Raw genomic sequence first — 23,529 nt, 5'->3', positions numbered from 1 at the left:
TAAATATTATAATCATACACCTTTATATGCAATTTACTTTTCCTATTTGATTATATAGAGCATTTATAATCAATAATATTGTATATTATAATATGCATTTCAGATTACTTATATCATTGAATTTAGTAACCATGTTATCTAATTAGTAAATACTAAATTATAAGAATATTAATAATAAAAAAAAATGATATAAATAGGAGCGAATAAAATAGTTTAATTAATAAAATGAAAAATGATAATGCTATTTATTTATTTTTATTTAAGTCCTTTAATTCCTTATTTGACAAAAGTGTATAATTATATACCAAATTAATATCATGTATTAATATAATTGATTTTTATTTACTTTATTTCTCATGTCCATACTCCATAATAAGGGAAATAAATGAACTGCTTCTGTAGGGTTGTAGAGGTGGTTAAAAATGTATGTTGCCCCAACATTAAATCCTACTAATGACAATGCAGGTTTTCTAATTAATTTTAGAATTCTTTCTCATAAAATGAGAACCAATTTTCCTTACTATAATGTTCTCTTTTCCTTTACCAACTATTTATTATACTTTCACTTGATACGTTTTATGTGACTTGCAAAGTTGCCAATGAGAATCCTTGTTTTACTTGTTAAGATTATATTAGTCTTCCAATTTTAAATCATTGGCTTTTGGTTGTTCACTTTTTATACTTTACCTTTTTGTTTCATTAGATTTTAGCCTGCTTTGTTATAAAATAGAATAGAAAAAAATTAATTTATATTTCTCCATTAGCCACCATTTTCTAAAATTCATCTTCATCTACTGCCAGCCAAAATCTACCTTTAATTATTTTCTATATACTACTATAACATACTATATTACTATTATATAAACTTACTTATCTGCTTACATTCCCAATGAAACCTTAAATTTTACTTATGTCAAAGTATAATACGTTTGATATTATCACGATTATGACTATTACGAATGTCTTGCGTTAAATTAATAATCATGTGGTATACATTTATTAGCTGCAGTTATGTATAAAGTTTTTTGATATGAAGGGGGAGGGGGTTAATACCAATCTCCAGGGCCAAATAAAATAGATCATAATTAAAGATCAGAATGAAATATCACTTAGTGAAAATTAGAATGTCTAATTATAATTTAATATACCTACTTGTATGTATGTATATTATATGTAATTCTTTTTAAACCAATACCAATATTAAATTATAATAAGCGCCATACGTGTGTTTATTATAACCATGTATACTGAATCAGTGGCGCCGACAGTGGCGGCGGGATATAGGATTATTTGAAGCAATTGCTTCATGTTTGAAAGCTCTTTGGCCACTGCTACTTATTAAGGGTGGTGGTAAAAATATTTAAAATATACAATATGCTTCAAAGCCTCCACAATTTCGCGCCGCCACTGGGCGCCGAACCTGTACATGAACTAAAGCAATCTCTTTATGTATCATATATATGTTAAAATAATATAATATTAACACAATATAATATGTTAAATTCTCAGTGGTGGATAGGTGGGTGTGTAAATATTTTGATTTTGCTTCACCTAAATTTATATAAATCGGCACTACTGTACTGAATGTATATTTTCTTTTCGTTTTTGTGAAAAATGTTATTTTTAATTACAGTTTGATTCCACTCGTAATTTTCGTCGATGTTTAATATAAATAATGAATAGGCAGTAGTGAAAATCTGGAAAATGTGTCGTTATTTTACTGTAAATTAGTACAATAGTACTTCCTTATTAACTTATAGGTACCTAAGTAAATTTTTTTATTAGTTTTGTTGATAATAGTATAACGCACTCGATGGTTCAACTCAATGTTGATTTTTTTCGTTGGTGTATAAATATTAAACGATTCAATGGTCATTCACTGAATAAAAAATATGCTGTGTTAAAACACATATGTTTTATTTGTTAATCTTGCGGGAAATCGGAAACATTTTATAAATGTAATATTAAATAATATAGAAGAAACGTGCAATTTGTGAGCGGAAGCCGGAAGTAGAGTGTGAAATTATTTAGATTACTTTTAAAATACTGTTTTACATTTAATTAAGTATGTCAAAATAAGAGTGGAAATGTATCTATGAGGTAACTTTCCGACGGATTTGTCCCACAAAACTAGCAACTTCAAACATTTAGCCATTGACACAAATAAACAATTGCGGAAATCTACGATCGTGAGTAGGTTAACCTGATTACCTATTAAATTCATCATTTACAGCAGATTAAAAAAATGTAATATACCCACTATATTATATATTCTCTATATTTATACGTATAATGGAAAAAGAAATACGAAACACATTTTTTTTATTGTAATTGAAACAATAATAAACCATGTATAAATTATTATATAGTTAATATTAATTATATTATTTATACATGAATTTAATTTGAATTTTCGATACTACGGTGTAATTCTATTGAAGTTAAAATGAATCGCAATGAATTTAAACTGATCAGTTAATTTCATGTTTAACATTTTTACGAAATTTCAAAATTAAAATATGACTTGTTATTGTTGTATTATTTATAAGTACCCACCTATACAAAACTATTGAAAATATAAATTTATTTGAGAAGTTATATAATATGAAAAAATTGTGGCAAGTCATGGTTTAAGGTTATTGTTTAGAATTTCAACACTCAGTACTTAAGTCTAATCATATCATATAATTAAAACATTAAATTGTGACGTACATGAAGTTTATTAGAAAATTTCATTTTAAATACGTATATTACATACATATGTATACATCAATTAAACGTTACAATATTTATTTTTTTAAACATAGTTTGTATAAAATATATTTTTTATTGATTTACAATGTAATATATTTAATAGATAATAATTATTATTATATTTGTTGTACATCAATGATATATATATTTAAATAAATATAAAAATAATTACAGACAAAATATAATGAAAGATAGTAATAGTAGCACAATGTAAGTAAGATTTCAATCAACCCCGTACGAAAGGCAAACTTATTTCAGGTACCAAGTAAAAAATACAAAAAGTTAGTTTGTTTGCCTAACTGAAACGTAGTAGGGGTTGTTCTTGAAACTTCCATTTCGAACTACCAAGGGAAGAAAAGTACTTATATTTAATTATATACATTAGATTTATTAATATAATAAATCATGATTATTTAGCAACTAGGTTTTGGAAACAATGGTTTCGGCCTGTTGATGGTAATGTCGGTCGAAGTCTTCATTTTAGTTCCTAAAACATGTTTAATCAAAATATATTAGATTATGAAAATTACATTAATTTTAAGATCGATGATCACCACAATAATATTTTTTTCTAAAATATAATTAGGAATTGTATATAGTGAAAGAAGTTCAACGTTCCTATAGTTTAGGTTAGAGACTTTAAACATTTTGTGAAAATAAGAAATAATTTTTGATTGGAAATACTATAAAATATTGATTAGGTGACTAATTAGATTTTAATTTAATTAATTTAATTTTCAATGAACAAATTTTAAATATACTTACACTAAATAACATTAACAACAATTATTCAAATTATTTTTTTGTTTAAAACAGAGTTCAGTTAAAATATATGGGTTATAACTAATTTATATGTAACACAACATGTAATTATAAAAAAGATTTTATCTGTTAAAAAAAAAAAAAGAACAGAATAATAAATGTTAACGATTATTAAAGACCTAATAACTCAATTACTCAAAGCATCATAACACCTATTTTCAGTGAAGGACAAAAATATCTTTGTTTTTCTCATTAGCAGTGAATTAATTATTTAAAAATACATATTAATAATAATTGCACTATTATGAATTAATAACAACTAAAAAATTCATTTTCTTTTCGATTACATTGATACATTAACATTAATGTTAATTTTATCCAAAAAGGTTCAAAATGTGGTAACGTATTAAAATAATATATTATTTGACCTAAACAAACCGAGTTAATTTATAATAAAATTAATATAAATACTAAAACATGTTCAAATGGGTAGAATTAAGTGTTCTTTGTAAGTAAAAATCTTCAAAAAATTATCATGACTTACCGGTGTGGCAGAATTCTGCGTATTGCATATGCAGGTCGATTTGATTTTGAAAAGCGTTATTCCTTCAGTTTTGTACAGCCGTTATAGGTCTAGGTCGGCTGTTAGAACCGTCTAATCCTGGTTGACAGCTTTGATGGTTTTTCGTTCTAAAAATAAAATAATAAAATACAGTTAATATTATGGAAATAAAAAAAGACGAAAATAATTTTTTATCTATTTGACATATTATTTATATTTTAAATTTCACCGCGAAACGGGTGGTCAGTAATGTACCTAATTAAACAGTAATAACTATATAATTCGTTACAATATACACGTATTATTTATATAAATGGATACAAATACGATGTACCTATACTAGCTAATTTTAATTACATACATTAAACGGAGATTAGATATATAGTAAAAGTAGAAACGGAAAAAAAATCGTCGTTCGATGCACATAATATACAGTAATATCTATGGTGTATAAATGATACCTTTAAATATGAATTAGAATCGATTATTAGTCGATTAAAATGCGATAATGTTTTTATAATCGCTGACCTACACGCCAATATTTATATTGTTACACATGTTATATCATAAACTGTGGGTAAGCGCGTGTTGTATTTAATATACATGACACGTCCTTAATTCCTAAATCGATTTTCAGATAATATAAGATGGTTGTCAATATTTTATTATTATTTAATGATTAATGATAAAATGTATATAGATGAATATTGTAATAATTATTGTTACCGATCGATTTTCGAGCACAACCACACGCTATTTCCTATACTGCTGCACATCGTGTAGGTATATAAAATTATAATATTGTAATAATAATATATGACCGATGGAAAGTATGTGAAAATGATGCTAAGAGCGTTTCGTCGGTATTGGCGGGAAGAAAATATTTTGAAAAAATTGTTCGAAATTATAAAATTGAATCCCGCAACGTTCGATGGCCGGAACACATGTGCGTCAACGAGTAGGTGTAGTTGAACTGAACTCGTACTCATCGCGGAGCTGTAGTCGTCGTCGTCGTTGTAGCCGTCACCGCCACCGTCTCCACCAACGCCGCCACCGCCACCGTTTTTATCTTTCTTCGCGCGCGCGTCTGCCGCGAGATAAATGAGATCAGTCGGCCGGTCCGAATAAAATATAGTGCAGCGTATCTATATAATACATACATATATATATATATATATTTGTATTACTGCGGGCGCTCTTTAGAACACTTCGTTATAAAATACGCGTTTTTGTGTGTGCGTTTTAAGATCACGTGCGGTATATATTATACAGAGTGATTCGTACCTCAAGCTCGGATTAATGGTGGGGCCAGGGGTGGGGACACGGTTCCGAGGCCCACTGATTTTGGGGACCCATCTTAATTTCCAAATAAACATAAATTTTTAATGCCTTTAAAAATGTTTAAAAAAAATTATTTTAGTGGGTATACTGGGTACAGTATAGATAATTAATAATTATGAAATAAAAATGTTCTTAAATCAATATTATGAAAAATTACTAAATGATAATAAATATTAAATTGTTTTTCTTTTTAACAAATACAGTGTGTATATATATATAATATGTGAATAATAAATTATTACATAACTATTATTTATTATATATATTTTTTGTGCAGATAAAATTATACAATAATATACAATTTTTAAAATGTAGTGGTACAATTTTTTTGAAGTTAAAGTTAAAAGGGGGCCCATTAAGTTTATGGTGTCTCGGGACCCAATATATATCCATATAGATATAACTAGGCCTTTAATTTAGAGTTTTTCGTGCGGGGGCGAGAATGAGATCTGGAGAATTGATATTTTTTTATCATAAAATTAAGTACGGGGATAGCTAGTCATCAACGCCCTTGCACATGTTTTCGCACAACAGCCACGAGTCACTACGCCCTACGCCCTACGAAAATATTAAATATTTTTGAGTTGAGAAGTTTATATTAAATATAATTAGTATTATTGGAATTTCACTTATAATAATTCTACATAAATGTATAAAAATAAAGAATAAAGATGACCAATTATATCGTGCAGAAATCGCGTATTTACCAAAAATAATCTGAGTGGTCTTTAAATCATTTTGTGAGATATGGATGTTAGCCCTATGGCCCACACCAATCCTCCAACACGAGTTATCTCTACGATAATCACCTCCTTTTATCCTTTAATAAAACAGTTATTTGAATTTTTTAAATTGTTTACTGTCTTGAAAACCACATTTACTGCAGATAGTTTACTTAGAATTTATATACCGTTTAATTTCTATTATCGTGAGGTGATACTAGTTTATTTCATAGAAATGAAAATCATAATTTATGTTATTGTAAATAATGTACATTTTTGATGTTAAACAGATGATTTTTTTGAAAATGTTGGTGCATTCAAATCATATTCGAATTCTAGTAATTCAATTTCACCTAAAAGATTAATAACCCTCGATAGTTCTTAAAATGTTTTTATATCAATTATAAAATAGTTGTAATATGCCTTATTTAGTTCCTATAGTACATATGATGATTAAGACAACTTCTATAAATTATTGAAGGCTAATTTATTATTAATAATTATCTATCAATAATTTTTAAATTATCTTATAGCCTCCTGCGTACGTATATTTTAACCCATAATTAAGGATTATCCGTAGTACTTTAAGTTTAATAATTCAGAAACTATGATAATCAACATTTTTCTTCAGTTATTATATCAAAATTTTCAAAACAATCATCCGTTTAATAGTTTACAATAAAAAGGGTAGTTCTTTAGAAAAAATAATTTTGCATTGTTTCAAGATATTTTTTAAATAGCATAAAAAATTCAAGTATTTAAAATATGGTCTTTAAGTATACTTAAAATTCCTAGAATTTTCAATAAGTTCATAACTAAAGGAAAAAATGGGGTAATGCTCGATGAATCACCCTGTATATATACATGTTAACTGTTCGCGGCACGGTATCCGACGAGAGAGAACACCTAACGGGCGGCCTTGACCCCTAAACTCGACCGCGTACAGATGATAACACATATATCGCCTATTGCTATATAATAATAATAGTAATAATGTGCGCGCGTTCGAAAAGTATTTCTTTTTTCTCCTTACTCCCCCTCCTCATACTCCACCCATTTTTTCCAGTTCTTCTGTCCTAAAGATCCCCACTATTCTTTTTTCCTATTCTCTTCAATCACGCCTTTTCTTGCGCGCGGTTCCGCCTTTTTCTCTTTGTGGCGGATTTTTTCCTCTCCCCCATCGTGATTTTCTCTTCTTTTCGTTTCTCTTCTCCGACATATGTGTGTACATACATTGTAATATTCTCTTTTTTGATCTCTAGAGAAAGGCGTATACAATATATGTGTATAATGGGTATATGAAACGGTAGCCGTCGTGGCCGTGTGGGGTATCAAAAAAAATTACAGTAATATCCACAAATTTTACGTCACAAGACCGTTATAATACGGTTTCGGACCCATTTCAAACCTGTCCCGTTAGATGCTGTGCTCGGCTACTGGTTATGAAAAACGTAAAACGCCGAAAATGTATCAGTTTTAGGGGATTTTTCGGATCGCCGTGTTTACAGTTATAACTTATAGTACTTTCTCCCCGGAACTCCAATGACCTGTTCCGTTAGTTTCAAATAAAAAAGAAAATGATACATTAACACAGATATGGATGGTATACAGCTGGTACTACGTATTATATGCATATAGACGTCGAATGCTAACCTGCTTTGTACGCGTCACATTGTGTCGTCCCGGACCACGCATTATTGTTGAGGAGTACTTACCTATACGTAGGTACTGAAAAATAAAAATAAAAGAAATGGATGCCAAACGGTAGGTAATTTGGATGATTTATATCTTTGAAAAAATGAAAAAAAATGCGTCTAAATCGGCAAGTCCGAGCAGGGATCAGCATAATTGTACAATATCACCGCGTGTATATTGCGTAGGTATTATTAAATCATTAAGGGGTATTCAAGCGTTTACAGCTTATTATATTATTAGGTAGGTAATAGATATACATTACATTATAAATGCACTATGCAACATTATGATATAAGTGTATAATACTATTATATTCATTATAGTTATTATAGTTATAATGCACGAACTGAATAATTAAAAGTATTATAATTGTGTTTACTCATTAAAATGAGCAGCAAACGAAATTAGTTAAATGTTTACACAGTAGGGACTTACCTAGTACCAATGTATATATATTTGCAGTATACACACTACACACACATACGTAAATATACGTGTTTTTATTTAGAGCGTCATATACGCGTTTCTTATGAAATGTTGAGCGCAAAAACAATAAACGGTTCAATATCGAAAAACGAATAGAAAATTGACATTTCATCATTATAGTTGTTGTTTCACGAGGTCGAATAAAATCTAACATTACGTTTTAAATAATTTAACAAATATCTGTATGACTTTACTACGATAATAAATTATAACAATCGATTTTTTCATATGTATCACAATAAAATCATTAGGTGTATATGTTATAAAATAAACAGATACACTATTATAGCTAATTACTTCGAGATAATAATACAACGTATGGTGTAGGGTGAATATGATGATCATATGTGCTGCTTAAAACGAGATTGTCTCTTTTTTGAGTATCATGTCCCCTTTTTCTGACTACTTCGAACGAGACGCGTTTTGTCCCGTTTTTAGTAGATAGTCCCGTTATCTCCATTATAATATTATACTTATGGGTATGTTTAAAAGAAAACGCACACGTATGGGTATATGTACGCACACCTGTGCATGAAAAAAAATAAATATTTTTACTCTTTTATATTGGGTTATTATTGAACTCAAAGTTAATAGTTATAACTTATAACAAAAATGTTTGTGTACAACGAGCGTCGATTGACGACGAACAGTTGTCAGAAATAAGCGTGAGATGTGTCCTAAATATAGGTGTATTCTACAGTATGTCATATTATTAACCCTTACAATATAAGGACCTTTACCATATTATATAAAAACATAAAAAATACTGTATAACTATTGGAGGTTTTTATATTTTATAGTTGAACCAACATCGATTGTCAAGTTTTGTTTTTATTTTTCATGACTATGGTTAGATACCCTAAATGTATATACTTGATTTCAAACTTTTTTCTATTCAATTGTAGTACAACGCATATTTTAAATAGTTTATAATCTATCTGATACACGTGTTTCAGACACCGCGCGTGTAATGGAGTATAATAGTGGAGTACGTCTACCTACTGCGGGGAGAATAACGGTGAAATGTTCATAAGAAAATACGTTATACTAGACACGAAATTCGATTATTTGGATGGAAACCGAAGACTTTCTTTAACGTCGGTAATGTATTGGATGAAAAAAAAAGAAAAAAAGAGAACATCTCCAAACTCTCTCTGATAACTGAATATAATAATATGTAAATCTTTTCAGTATATGTGCTCACAACTGAAGCATATATCTCGACGCATACTTTAAAAGAACACAATATAAAGATATAAATAAACCACCGCAAAAGGACAACGCACGCGAAATTCATAATTTTTGTCTCCGTCTCTTTCGTTCATCACTCGTGCAACTCGATAAAATCGCTCGTCGTACATTACGCTATTTATTATACATACATACTTATTAGTTATTATGAATACAATAATTATGTTTATTTATGTAGCATACGTTTACCACGGGTAATTTACAATGTTATGTATTATACGTATTCTCTATTTAACAGCGGGCACTACAGCAGTGGATCAATAACAATTAAAATGTAGTATATATGTATAAAATAAATCTATTCAGCTAACGAACTGCTACGAAAACCAAAGAAGAGAAAATTTCTATTAACCTTGTGATTATTAGTTTGTCGATAGGCATTTATAGTTTAACACCATATAATACTTTGGTGGAAAATAGTTTATATATATATATATATATATAGAGGTTTAATTACCGATATTTTATATATTTACAACTCTCTCTCTCTATATATATATATCTGTCTCTTTATACATCTAACTCTCTCTCTCTCTCGAAAACGAAGAATAAAATTATGAAGGTACAACGTGGCGTGCGCTCTTCTTTAAGTTTTAAAAAATAGGACAGGTCAATACACTCTTATAAAATATATGTTATTATTAATTTAACATTTTCGGTCAGAGGGAATATTATTATTCTATATAGGCATTATATACGATTGCGCGCGCTTAATAATTTCACGTTACTCACGTCTCAAATTTGTCTGAGAGACAAAGGGGCAATTGATCAATATACTCGGACCGACTGTAGGTATTTTAATAATGTTAACGGTTTATTTTATTTATAATTTATTATGTATATATTATTTAGTTTTGCAATCTATCAACGATCTATCTATGTGTAGCGTAAACATATACACATAGTGAATATATACCTATATGTAATTTATTATTACTCTTTTATTGTTGTTGTTGGTTTTTTTTTTTTAGAATACGACCAGATGCTTAGGGTCAATTTGTTGTGTACCGGGAAAAAATTTAAAAAAGCCTATTCACAGTTACGCCAACTCATATACCTATATATATTTATATATAATACGTAGGTACATAGAATATATTATACCTCGTTTCTCGTTTTTTTTTTTTCAAAAACACGAGGGGAAAGTATACACACGAGGAGCTGCAGAGCGCACATGGCCCACCGGTATATAATATAATCTCCCGGTATCCGTATGTATCATCTATACTCCGATAGGCCAATGCCCCGCGTATGTACGCACCTGAATAAAACAAGGTCCCGGTAGACAGTGAATAGTATAACAGTATAGTACCTAAGCTTATTTATATAAATATATTTATGTATGTGTGTGTGTGTATGTGTGTATGTAATATAAATTAACACTCAATACGCCTATATATAATATATATATATTTAGAGAGAGAGAGAGAGAGAGAGAGAGAGAGAGTAGAAAGATATATAATATATATATTTATTTATTTATAATAAGACTGTTATAATACACAATATTTTGTCGTTTCTAAAATATGTAAATGTTATTTAATGAAACTACCAATATAAAATGTAAACCAATCCGACACGAATTTATGCTAGTGGGTAAGGCACATAATAATATTTTGTGATTCCTCTGCAGTTTGTTGCACGTAATTCAGCACCAGCGCGCAATTCATTTTATATTGTGTAGGTATAAAATATACCTACTACCTATATGCATTATATATACATAATTTTGACCATAGACATTAATACTCTAACGTGCATGTCTAACGTACGCCGTTATATATATACATATATAGGTGTAATATATACACTGTATATATAATGTATTTATCTTTTCTAAGAAATTCAGTTTATAAAACTTGAAAAATATATTTTCAAGTTATTTTTTTTAATATAATTATAAAACGCACGTGTATGAGGCATTGAGGTGTATCTATATAATAATAATATACATTTGAATCTTAAAATAAATTGCACAGTTTATTACTGAATTGAATTGAAAACAAATAACAATAAATTATATCAAGGCAATTAATATTGCATCATTATGTTATTATATATTATTTATACATATCAGCTACACGAAAATATTTTGGAATAATTTTGATATTTACAACAATATCAATTATATACAATACCTAAAAATTAGATACATATACAAGGTGATTAACCAAATATGATTTGATAATCATATTCACCAATATTTATTTAGTTATTTTTCAAAATCTGATGCTTGAAATTCTTAAATAAAATTGAAGATTAAATTTTCAAATTTTCAAATTCTCAAAATGTTTTATATCACTCAAGGAGTATCTTGTGTAGATACAAATTTTTATTTTTCCAATGACTATCCGTCTTTTTTTTACTGTAAATTATTTAGAAGACATTTTATTTAAAAATTTTAACGTATCAAAATTTAAATTCGAACGAGTTGGTTTTTAATTATGTATTTAATTTTGTGTATTTACGATTATGGGTTTAGAAAATGTGAAGGCTATGGTGTTTTGTAATTAACATTTATCTATCAACGTTTTAATATATAAAAGTGATTAAAGTATAAGAAACATACTGGAACCAAAATTACATCAATTTTATTTTTTGAAAATCAATTTTTAAGGACAATTTATTTTTTATTTAAGAATTTTAATAACAGCAGATAAACTACTCATTCAATTTTGATTTAGATACCTACAGTCGAATTTGCTTATAAGTTATAACGATGCCGTTTACAACGATATTCCGAGTAAAACGATTCCAAGCAATGTACTTAGTTGGTTTTATATCTTATGTGTTGTTATACATTTTATAATCCGGATTTAACGAAGTTCGGTTATAACGATCAGATTCTCTTGGTCCCTTGAAAATCGTAATAAGCGAATTTGACTGTACATCAACAATTAAATATATATATATATCCATTAAATAATTGATAGTAGAAAGGAAGGTTTTTCTTTAAAAAACGGAAGTTTGTATTGTTACAGGATGCTCTTTAATTAATATATACAATTTCATGAACTTAAAAATGTGGGTTTTAAGTATAATTGAAAATTCCAAAAATTAGAATTTGAATAAATGCATTATTAAATGGAAAAAACGGGGTTGAACATTTTTAAAGCGAAACATTCTGTATAACTGTATAAGTATAATAACTGTATAATAATAATCTATGGACCTATGGTGAACATTATTTAGAGAATAGTACATTAAAACGACTTTAAATTTAAATTCGAAAATAATAATTAAAATTCACGATGACTGATAAATATAATAAAAAGACACATACAAATCATAAAGCTTAAAATACATAAAGTTATGGTAATATTGGGGTATGTATATTATTGGCTGGCTTAAATATCAAAAACACACAGAAAACAATGTTTTTTATTTAAATTGCTTGAAAAATATAAATTAATTAACACTATTTAACATCAAATGAGTCTTAAACATTATTTGTATACTCGATTAAAGAAGTACTTCAGATTAATGTAATTAAATAGAAAAAAAAATACTCACAAGTATATAAGTTTTATAAATAGGAGAATACATTATTCAGTATCAGCGTGACAACGTTTTAATAAGTATTATCAAAAATTAGTAATTTAATACCAAAATAGTAAATTGTTATGATTATTATGAGTTAGGATATTGTATTCATTTTAAAATTTTATTTTACTTTATTTAGTTTATAATTGCATAAGAATAGGTCAACAATTACTTATATCGCATTTATATCGCATTACATAACAATCATAACTCATAAAAATGATGGGGACAAAACAATGATAGCGATTGATTGGTATATAATTGCTAAATTACTTACCTTAAAGATAGATGGAAATCTATTCAGCATTCACATTATGTATGTCAATCTATATTTCTTAAGTTGATGGGTAAATGGAATTATTAAAACATTAGCTATAATTAAAATTTAAAAGTATTTGATAATTTAAATTTATTAAGAAAAAAATCTTTGTATTCACCTAAAAATTAGATGATCTTTTTAATTAGAACTATTTAGAACCGGGGTGGAACCTTTACGCTGGACATGTGCCAAGATTTTTGTAGTCAAAATCATATGAAAAAATCGTGTATGCCAATAATACTTTATTCGTTTGTACTATAAATCAGTATAGTTTTAATATAGTTCAGCCAGTTTAGGATTATTGTAGATTTGAAAAATATATCTATATATAAAATACCTAGAAAAGACAATTTTTAAATAATCATTTTCTTTTTAATTGACAACTGAAATTTTCCACCTATTAAGTTATATTTTATATGTGAATTTTCATTTTTATTTATCTTTGGATATTTTTTTAACATCAAGTGTCTATTTTTTAAAGTTTGATTAAACATTACAAGCATCTCTTGATTAGGCTATAAATGTATTCCTTTGTTTTAATTTAATTGATGATCGCATACATTCATTATGGAAAATTAACTTTCACAAGTATACATTAATGTGAATATCGCAGAGTATATATCATATCAGATGAATAACTTTTTTTAGGTTACAAACTATATCTAAAAAAAAGTTCGATGCTTTCTACATTTCATAATTAACAACTTTACAAAAATAATGATTGTTATTATATGTACGTTGTACATATATAATTCAGAATGAATAAAAATATTTTTCATTATTATTGTTCATTAAATATTTAAATGCAAGATTAAACAATACAACTTTAACGTGTGATAGGCTCACATCACTGCTGTTTTAGACTGTTTACAAATTTACTGTTTCAACATTTTTTTTTTTATTTAATTCAAGATTTCTAGTTACTTCTATTTAATAGAGAGATTTTAAATATTTTTATTCTTAGCAGTTATTTATGCTATTTTGACTATGAATACATTCAATCTTTTTTTTTATATTGACATTTGTAAAGATTATTTAAAAAAAAATTATAAATTTAAAAACTGCACAATGTTTAACAGTAAATAGTATTGCTGAAGTTTAACGTATTATAAGGAGTAACATATAGGCATTTTAAATGACATACTTATAATAAATAATATTGCCGTCTGCGAGAATCGAACAAACAATGAAAATGAATGAGTGCAATCTGTTAAAATGCAAAAACTAAAACAAAACCCAGTTGTTTTGGAGGTCACAGAAATGGCGAAGTTCATGCTAACAAGTAACAACCAATGTGGACATGTGGTTGATCGTAAATTTTGCTGACAATAGAATAGCCGCTATTAACTATAAATAACTACGTCGAACGTATGGACTCACGACTGACTTCAAAACCAGTCTGTGCAATAATATATAAATTCAGAATGTATTCACCATCAGCTGAGGAGTACCATAATAATATCATCGGATCCGATTTCTAAAAATAAATAACTGTACTTTAAATGGAAAATAAATTTATTTTAAATATTTTACATTTTTAATTGATTAATATTACAGTTTTATCGTGATAGTATAATACTTATAGTAAAATTTTTATAGGTATAGGTATAGGTATATATATTATTTTTATTTACATATATACGGTATACATCTTAAACGTATTACCAAATATAAAATCAAACAAAATGTAAAACTTATTTTTGTTCTGTTCTGTGAAGTGATCTAAGCGTCCTAATCTGGTCTAAGTGAATGCGTCCTAAATGATAAGACTTTGAAAAATATTGTATTTTATTTAAATCAATATCTGGTTTTAACTCTTCGGTCTTATGCATATCTTCTTGATCACCATTAGTATTTAAATTTTCATCCTTGGTATCTCTTAATATTATGAAGGGTTTTAATCCCGAAACTGACATTAAAAATACATCGAAGTCTTTACTGTTCCACGAATCTAGATAGTATAATATATGAAATATTTATTATTATTAACAAGAGCTTATTGTCAAGTTTGTCACTTGACATACATGATATACCTACTAATTAATGAAAAAGTAAGTAGTCTCAATTCAAAATATAGTACGAATATTTCACTGCAATTTTTTGTAATGTGTAATAAATATATTAATATAATATTTGATCAATAGCCATATTTTTGTTATGATTTTCAAGTTAACAAATTTTACTGTTGAAATTTTTTTTTATTACATTATTCGGAAATACTATGTTTTGAATAATTGAATTAGAGCTATTGACTTTCCAATAAATCGACATACTTTATCAATTTATTATACGCATCACTCACTGTCATTTTTTAGGTTTCCTATACTCAACGAACGCATATTTTTTTCAATAGTAGGTTCAATCATAATAGCCAAACGCAAATGTTGAGAAATTTTAATGTCATGGGAAGGAAGAACAAATCCTAAAGTATAAAGTATCATGACTGCCAATGAAATCTAACAAACAAAAAAAAATGTATAATATATTTATATAGTTATTATCCAATATGATTGTAATTAAATTGTGTACAGTATATTTGTAATTTGTAGGTAACGGCCAACGGGTACGGCGTATACATAAATAATCATATTAATACATGATGGTAAAAGCATAAAATAAAATATTTATTTACTCACCATTATTATAATATTTTATTATTCAGTGACACGGATTTAATAACCAATAGAGTAAATTGCTTAAATAATTTTTAAATAGCTACTGAATTCACAATAAGAAAATCGATTTACTAATCATATATACATGTCTTGAAAAAATAGATCTACATGGTATTATACATAATATTTATATACTTACTGCACTCAGGTATATTTTTCAATTTTTCGTCATTAATTGTGAAAACATGTAAAATGGGCATTAGGTGTATAAATCTGGTAAATTAATCATAATTATACATTTTGTCAACAGTTACTTAAACAATACCTCATTTGTATTTAAGTTATTATAAAACATTTTCTCTCTATATATATATATATATATATATATATATATTAAATTATGTTTTTGACATTAATAAATGTATGTAGGATGTAACGGGAAACTTTACTAATTCTTAATCGGTTGTTAAACACTTCACTTAAGTATTGAACAATTAAATACTATTTACAAGCTTGAGTATAATTATAAAAATATTAAATTCGAGCATTATGCATATGAGTATGGGTCAAGCTAATCGATTTTGTATATTATAAAACCCCGATATTCCGGATTTACGGTATCATTTCAACATCGAATTAAAACTCAAATTCAAAAATATAGCCAATAGTAAAATACTAAGTCATTTAACTAATTTTCGAAGACACTTTTAGAAGAAAAAATGACTGTAAGTACATTAACATTATATAAACTACACTTACTCTAACTATGTATATGTAGATACTGTTTCACTGTACACTTGACTATTTATAATACATAATATTATTTATCTATTTATCATATAAATATATTGAATCACATCCATTTTTTTTTTATTACTTTGTGTAATTGTGGACTTTTTTTAATTTAACCATTTGTATACGATTATAAATATATACGGATAATAAATGTAGCTTTCATAGGTGATAAGAACAAAAACGTAAAACTAAAAATTTATTTTTTGAAAATTTTAAAGTAACAATTTTATAAATATAAAGACAGATGTACAAGAATTATTATCGAGTGCATTCATATAATATCTACTACCTCATGGTAGTGAATTTAAAACAGGCGATTATACTATTGCAATATCACCTATGTATTATCTATAATGATTAATAAACTATAGTAGGAAATTAAACACACATTGTAGATTTAATATAGTTTTACATTTTTTCACTATTCAACAGCATGATTTATTTGCATTATTACTTTTCGGCTATCATGTATAAATATTTTTTAAAAGTTCATATTATTCATAGTAAATTGGTTTTCAAAAAAAAAATTTAAATGTCTAATTAATTATTTAAATTGCTCAAAAATGCTCAAGAAATGTATAGGCTCTAGTACTTTTTGTTTTCTTTGATCTGTCGAAAAGGATTTATATATAGTCAATTTGCGTGAAAATTGACTCAAAATAAAATATACAACATGCTTAATTTGCACCAATACTTTTGAAATACGTTTTATAATTTGTATCATATTAGTAAGATAATTGTTTAAATAGCACTTACACGTTTCATTAGTAGAGTATAATATATTGAGGTATAACCAGTGAATAGTTTCTATGGTATGTCAGTATTGACTACCTAATAACAATTATAATATAATACATTTCATGTACATAATATTATAATGATTGATACTTCATAAAATTATTATAATAAATGCATTATTTTTGTTAAAAATGAATAAATGTAATACTGTACAATAACGCGATTTCGAAGGATCGGACATTTAACTCTTGAAACCATTTCCAAATAAGACAGTGAACGTAGATGTATAGTTATATAGAAATTTCAAAAAATTATTATATTCATTCGAGGCTGTCAACAAAGGTATCGACGAAATAACAAAGGTGCTCTTTTTGGTGCAAATTGCAAACTCCCATAGAGACGAGGTAAACCAAGACGTAGGTATACCTAAAAATTGCAATCCATGAGTAATTGTTATTTAAATGTTGTAAACGTCAAATAGTTTTTATGTATACGTCATCATTACATCGTTTGACAAGTGTTTATTAATTTTATTATTTAATATGAAAATAATAGTATATAAAATATCAGCTATGATTTTATAAAAATGTATTAAAACTTTCTGTTCACCGCGTTTAGTTTAGAGGAATGAGGCTGATGGTGTCCGTGTTGGCGTTGGCCACTCATTCACTGGCCGCGCCGTCCACCAGACCACAGTCGCAGACGGCCAAGTCGGCCGAGGACCAGACGGCCCGGGACACGTTACTTGAACTCGCCGTAGCCTTGATGACTGGTGGCTCCTTAACGACGACGGTGGGTGGTCGGAAAACGGAAGTTCATCACCACAATGACGGTCAAAGTCACAAGCCTCAGCACCACCACGCCATTTCCACTCTAATTCATTTGTTTCTGACAATCGGTAGCGCGTTTGCTCCACTGGTGGGCGCCATCGTCGGGCCACTGTTGACCAACGTTGCTAACGGCATAACGTGGGCCATATCGCACACGATTGCTTCCGGTAAGTCAAAAAACCTATCCTTATTGGTAGTCTACAAAAACAATTTCATACATTTACTTAAACGGTTCTCGCCGTTTGCCCGTTTTTTTTTCTCAATTAAAATATTACCAAACCAAAGAATACAGATATTATAATACCTAACTTAAAGACTAAAGTATAAACGATTAAGTCAAGTGTCATACATGTAGTCCGCATACGTCCAAACATATTCAATAGAACAATTAAATAACAGCATACAAACATAGTATTTATTAATTTTTTGAGTAAATTATAAAAAAAAAATTTATATTTATAATGTCATTTGTCTTGTTTGATTGTAATTTATTCTAATGTTATAATCAATATTAAAATATAAAATTGTAAATTCTATTTCGAAAAAAAATTCTGACCACGCATAACATCAATTACCCCAGTTATAACCTTGCACATTTTTTATAGGTGTAGGTGCATATATTATTATAATACGTATCTAGCTTTTATAGTAAGTATAATATATTAAAGGCTGACATCGACCTAATTCCGAAAATGTGACACAATATTGTTATTTGAATTTTTAAAATTTTGAACTTGACCGATATTCCCAATCCTGATGAGGTGTCGTCTAAATTGTTTGCTTAAATAAAAATTATGCAAGTGCCTATTTGACAAATTCGTAAATTATTATGCATACCTACCTACTTTTTTTTACCTTGATTTTCAGTCGACGGTCGTATGGCTGTTCAAACAAACGTTTAAACTCGTATACGATTTTAGTAAATAAGTATTTAAGTAATAGGCATTGATGGTTAAATATATTGTATTATATTTTACGTTTTCATTCTTTTTCGTTTGTACACGGTAATTCACCCTGCTTTTCTACAATTATTTAAAATTTGATTTTTTGTAATTTTTAAATATATTTTAAAACCACGTATTTTAAAATTATTGAGATTTTTTTGTATTATTTATAGTATTTTTTGGAGAAAAAACTTCTAATTTTTTAATAAGGACTCCACTTTTTTATATTCTAAGTACCTACATTTTTTAGTAGATATTTTTTTCTGAAAATTTTAACATACAAAAATAAAATTTGAACGAATGAATATTTTTGACGAATCAGTTGAATTACATAATAAATAATAATATTATTATGAGTTATTATCGCATGATAAAAATATAAACGATTTACGATACCGACACCGTAATATACTGTGAACTTGCGGGTCCAAAACATATAATATAATATAATAAAAGCTTATGCAGATTTGCATAATGTAAGTAACATATTATTTTGAGTGAACACGTGTTATAAACTAAGGTTAAATGATACTTGAAAAATAATGATTTAAATTGTGGAGCACTTTATAAACAAAGTGGTGTTACATAATATGAGCATACTTGGACTAGAATTTTGCCGTAATTACCGATTAAAACCGTTTGATTACATTCACCTGACATAGGCCCGTAAATTACAATACATGTATTCGGTCGTATATTATATTGTATTTTAGTGTATCGACTTTTCAGGATTTTCACCTCCACACGGATTATTCTCGCCGGAACTCGGCCACGGAACCAATAACATCAAAGAACACCTCACGTCTTATACTGCCGAAGGTCAACCCGAAACGGGCTCTGACGCGATTCATCAAGTACAGCAACCCGCCGCGGCTGTGGAACCGTCCGAACCCGCGACGGTCGATGACACCAGGAATGAAGTGAAGAAAATAACACGACGATCCACCTCAGACGAATGTATTACAGATTGTACATGATCACGATGACTACAGTTTCTTTTTTCGCTGTATGGTTTCGTTATTTATTTTAAATATTATTGTTCGCTGAACCCTATGATTGTACAAATAACAATAAATCATTAATTATTTGTACGAAGTTTTCTGATTCTCTAGACAGTGTTTAGACAATGTACATGTTATTCATTCAGTAAGTCAATTTCAATTATGAAATGCTAACAAAATTTATATCATGAATATAATATATAACCTCATGTAGTCATCTGCAGTAATATAAAATATAAATACTAATATTAAAAAAATATAATATTAGGTAATATATATCTATAATATACATAGACTGTATCACATTACGTTAGATCTTAGATACTAAGTAGTGATCACTATCAGTGATATAAATATCATGTCTATGCATTAGAAAATATGAAATGAACCTATTTTTTTTCAAATGGAAATTAAATCATATTTTACATTGACATTATATGATCTTATAATCTTGTGAAATAAATGAGTTTAAGATGTTTATTTTAAATTTTATATTATATTAGGTTTCAAGTGGTTATAAACTCATAACATCTATTTTGCAGAAAACCTGTATGCAAAACCAGTAGAACAAAACATTATCATCCTAACTATAGGTACCACTATGCAAATATATAGTAGTACACAGGCAGCATTCTTGCCACTTCTTCGGTATTTTTATATCAAAATAAAATATTATATTTATTTAAATAACTTATAGGTAACTATAAAATAAATATACCCCGAGGTACCTATTTATGTTTTCTTAAATACAATTTTTTTATCTCTTACGATATTTCAAGGTTTAACAATTTCCTAATACTTTTATGAAATTTCCCCTGCTGTGATTTTTCTTTCACTCGCCACGTCAACAGACGACAACGCATATTATACGCCTACTGTTATTTTGTCATTTTAGTAAACAACTTTTATTATAAGAACTAGTAGTAATCGTATATTATATTATAATATCTAATAACTAATTCAATAGTCTTTAAACTATTTTGTCAATTAAAATTAAGTTTCAATCAAAAAATATTGGTATAATAAATATATTAACATTGCTTATTGAATTATGTAGCTATCTGAGACACTAAATTGCATATATACTTATACTTTCAAATTATAATTGATATTATAGATCGTTAAGAATTCAAAATGTAATTTAGATCATTTCTATAAAACTATAGATATTATTGTAATTATAAAAGAAAATAACGATTTAAAAACGAATATATAATAAATAATATGCAAATAATTTGAATTTTGAAACTATATCTTACATTTTATAAGACTCTAACATAACTCTTTACTTGAGGCAAAAACAGTAGTCTTTATAAGCTCCCCGTACTGAAACATATCAAAATTATATATTATACAAGTATAGTAGGTAGGTACTTAATATTTAGTTTTTAATTTATTGCATCTACATTATGACTACGTAATAACATGACCTATTTTCTTTTTAAATGTACATAATCTAGCATAATATAATGGTAGAAGCGTAGGACATGAACGGTGTACTATAATTTATCTATAATTAATTTAATGGAAGAATAATATATAACAATTTAATTTTACTATCTATGTAGGTAATACAGCTGTTGTGTCTAATATTTTTTTATATTCTACTAAATTAATGTCATATCGTATTTTAATATTTATAAATATGGACTGTAATTTATTAAACCATTACTTTTTTCAAAAAATATTGTTTTTTTATTATTTATTGACAAACTTTCTTTCTTGGTAGATACCTAAACCATACGGTTTATTTTTTTTTTTCCCATTCAAAACCGGAAACTGGTGCGAACTGTTTAACACAATACTGCCCCTTGATCCCGTAACGTTTATCCATCAACAATATCGGTTATACATAGGTGGAGGATAAGTACCATACTTATAATTATTATTAAATCAATTCATTAAAATACTTGACAATTGGGAATTGGGATTCATTGAAATTATTACATTGTTGCAGCCGGTTACAATGGTGCAGTACCTATACGACTTTATCTATTGGATTGATGTCATAATTCGATGATGTCCAGTGCATCCATGTACAATTTATATAGATATTATAATTATTGGTATATAATATAATTTATCGTCTTAAATTAATGTTCTATAACACCGAAATATATATATGGGCGTGGAACACAAATTATGATATAATAATTAGTTCTAATGTGACAACGAGGTCATGTTGTTTGCCAACAAAAACCGATTCATTTAAAAACAAACACACACACAAGTAGGTACCTATATAGGTAACAACAACAATATACATATTATTATGTACCTACGTTAAAATATTATCGTTTCGTGGGGGTCATGTCGTGCAAAGTGTGCGTACACAGCCATTACGCAAGAGAATCACATCATACACTAGTGTCTATACCTGTAGCTGAGGTATGTATAAGTACCTATTACCTATATGTCGTATGATAATCGTATTCGGTAAGAAACTGGTTTCGATTTACCTATAGGAGTTCACGAAAAGCAAAAATCGTATCAGACCACTACAGTCTAGGCTATCCGTTCGTCCATCCGTCCGTCCGTCCGACTGCAAATACGAGCTGCTGCTGCTGCAAAAAAAAGACAAAGGACGATAAAAAATAACCATGAAGAATTTAATATTCGTGGTAGCTGTGGTAACTTTTGCTACGGTTTCGGCCAACAGAATCAAACGCGCTCCGGTAAGAGTAAAAAGATTTCATTCGGGATAATATTTTCAATTTTGTGGATAATTGATTTTCTAAAACCTATTTTTATAGTGTTATAACTTATCAACAATTGGTAGGAGAAGTTTATGATTTAAACATATTTTTCTTTTAGTCATGAATTTTGTACACTATATATTATTATAAATCTAACGACCACGATATAAAAGCAATTATATTATATTTTATTTTACATATTTTCGATTTTTAACAAATTTGGTTTTGTATCATAGAGCATAGGTTATATTTAATTGTGTAAATTTTATAGAGATAAGACATGTATAACTTGCTAAACATTTAAAATTATTATCAGAAATTAATTATTTTACTAAAAATTAATTAATAATTAATTATTTCATAAAATGTTTAGTATATTTCGAATAAGTAATACAATTATATAATGTCACACACACACACACACACACACACACACACACACACACACACACACACACACACACACACACACACA

General features: G+C 27.6%; 2 protein-coding genes and 1 long non-coding RNA gene across 3 annotated transcripts in view; 2 read left to right on the top strand and 1 right to left on the bottom strand.

Moving 5' to 3' along the window:
• Positions 1-2,884: 2,884 nt before the first annotated feature.
• LOC112598497 lies at positions 2,885-5,128 on the bottom strand. Its single transcript, XR_003114892.1, has 3 exons — positions 4,805-5,128; positions 4,061-4,206; positions 2,885-3,241 (listed from the first exon to the last, which is right to left on the bottom strand). It is a non-coding gene; the product is annotated as an uncharacterized LOC112598497 (long non-coding RNA).
• An 11,641-nt stretch (positions 5,129-16,769) lies between these two features.
• On the top strand, positions 16,770-20,334 carry LOC112598573. Its single transcript, XM_025345096.1, has 3 exons — positions 16,770-16,775; positions 18,202-18,580; positions 20,087-20,334. Exons 1-3 carry the CDS (start codon positions 16,770-16,772, stop codon positions 20,332-20,334), a joined length of 633 nt encoding a protein of 210 aa, XP_025200881.1.
• A 2,522-nt stretch (positions 20,335-22,856) lies between these two features.
• The window catches only part of LOC112598519 (GILT-like protein 1), a 9,654-nt gene continuing 8,981 nt past the window's right edge, over positions 22,857-23,529 (top strand). The window contains exon 1 of the mRNA XM_025345020.1: positions 22,857-23,033. Coding sequence (XP_025200805.1) covers positions 22,959-23,033 — 75 coding nt within the window. The 5' untranslated portion in view covers positions 22,857-22,958. The remainder of the gene's footprint in view (positions 23,034-23,529) is intronic.

This window comes from Melanaphis sacchari, unplaced genomic scaffold (genome assembly GCF_002803265.2).
Source record: "Melanaphis sacchari strain LSU unplaced genomic scaffold, SCAv2.0 Contig48_pilon_pilon, whole genome shotgun sequence".
In the NCBI taxonomy this organism is placed as follows: Eukaryota; Metazoa; Arthropoda; class Insecta; order Hemiptera; family Aphididae; genus Melanaphis; species Melanaphis sacchari.
The sequence above is the reverse complement of the archived record's forward strand: the minus strand, read 5'-3'. Positions and strand labels throughout refer to the sequence as shown.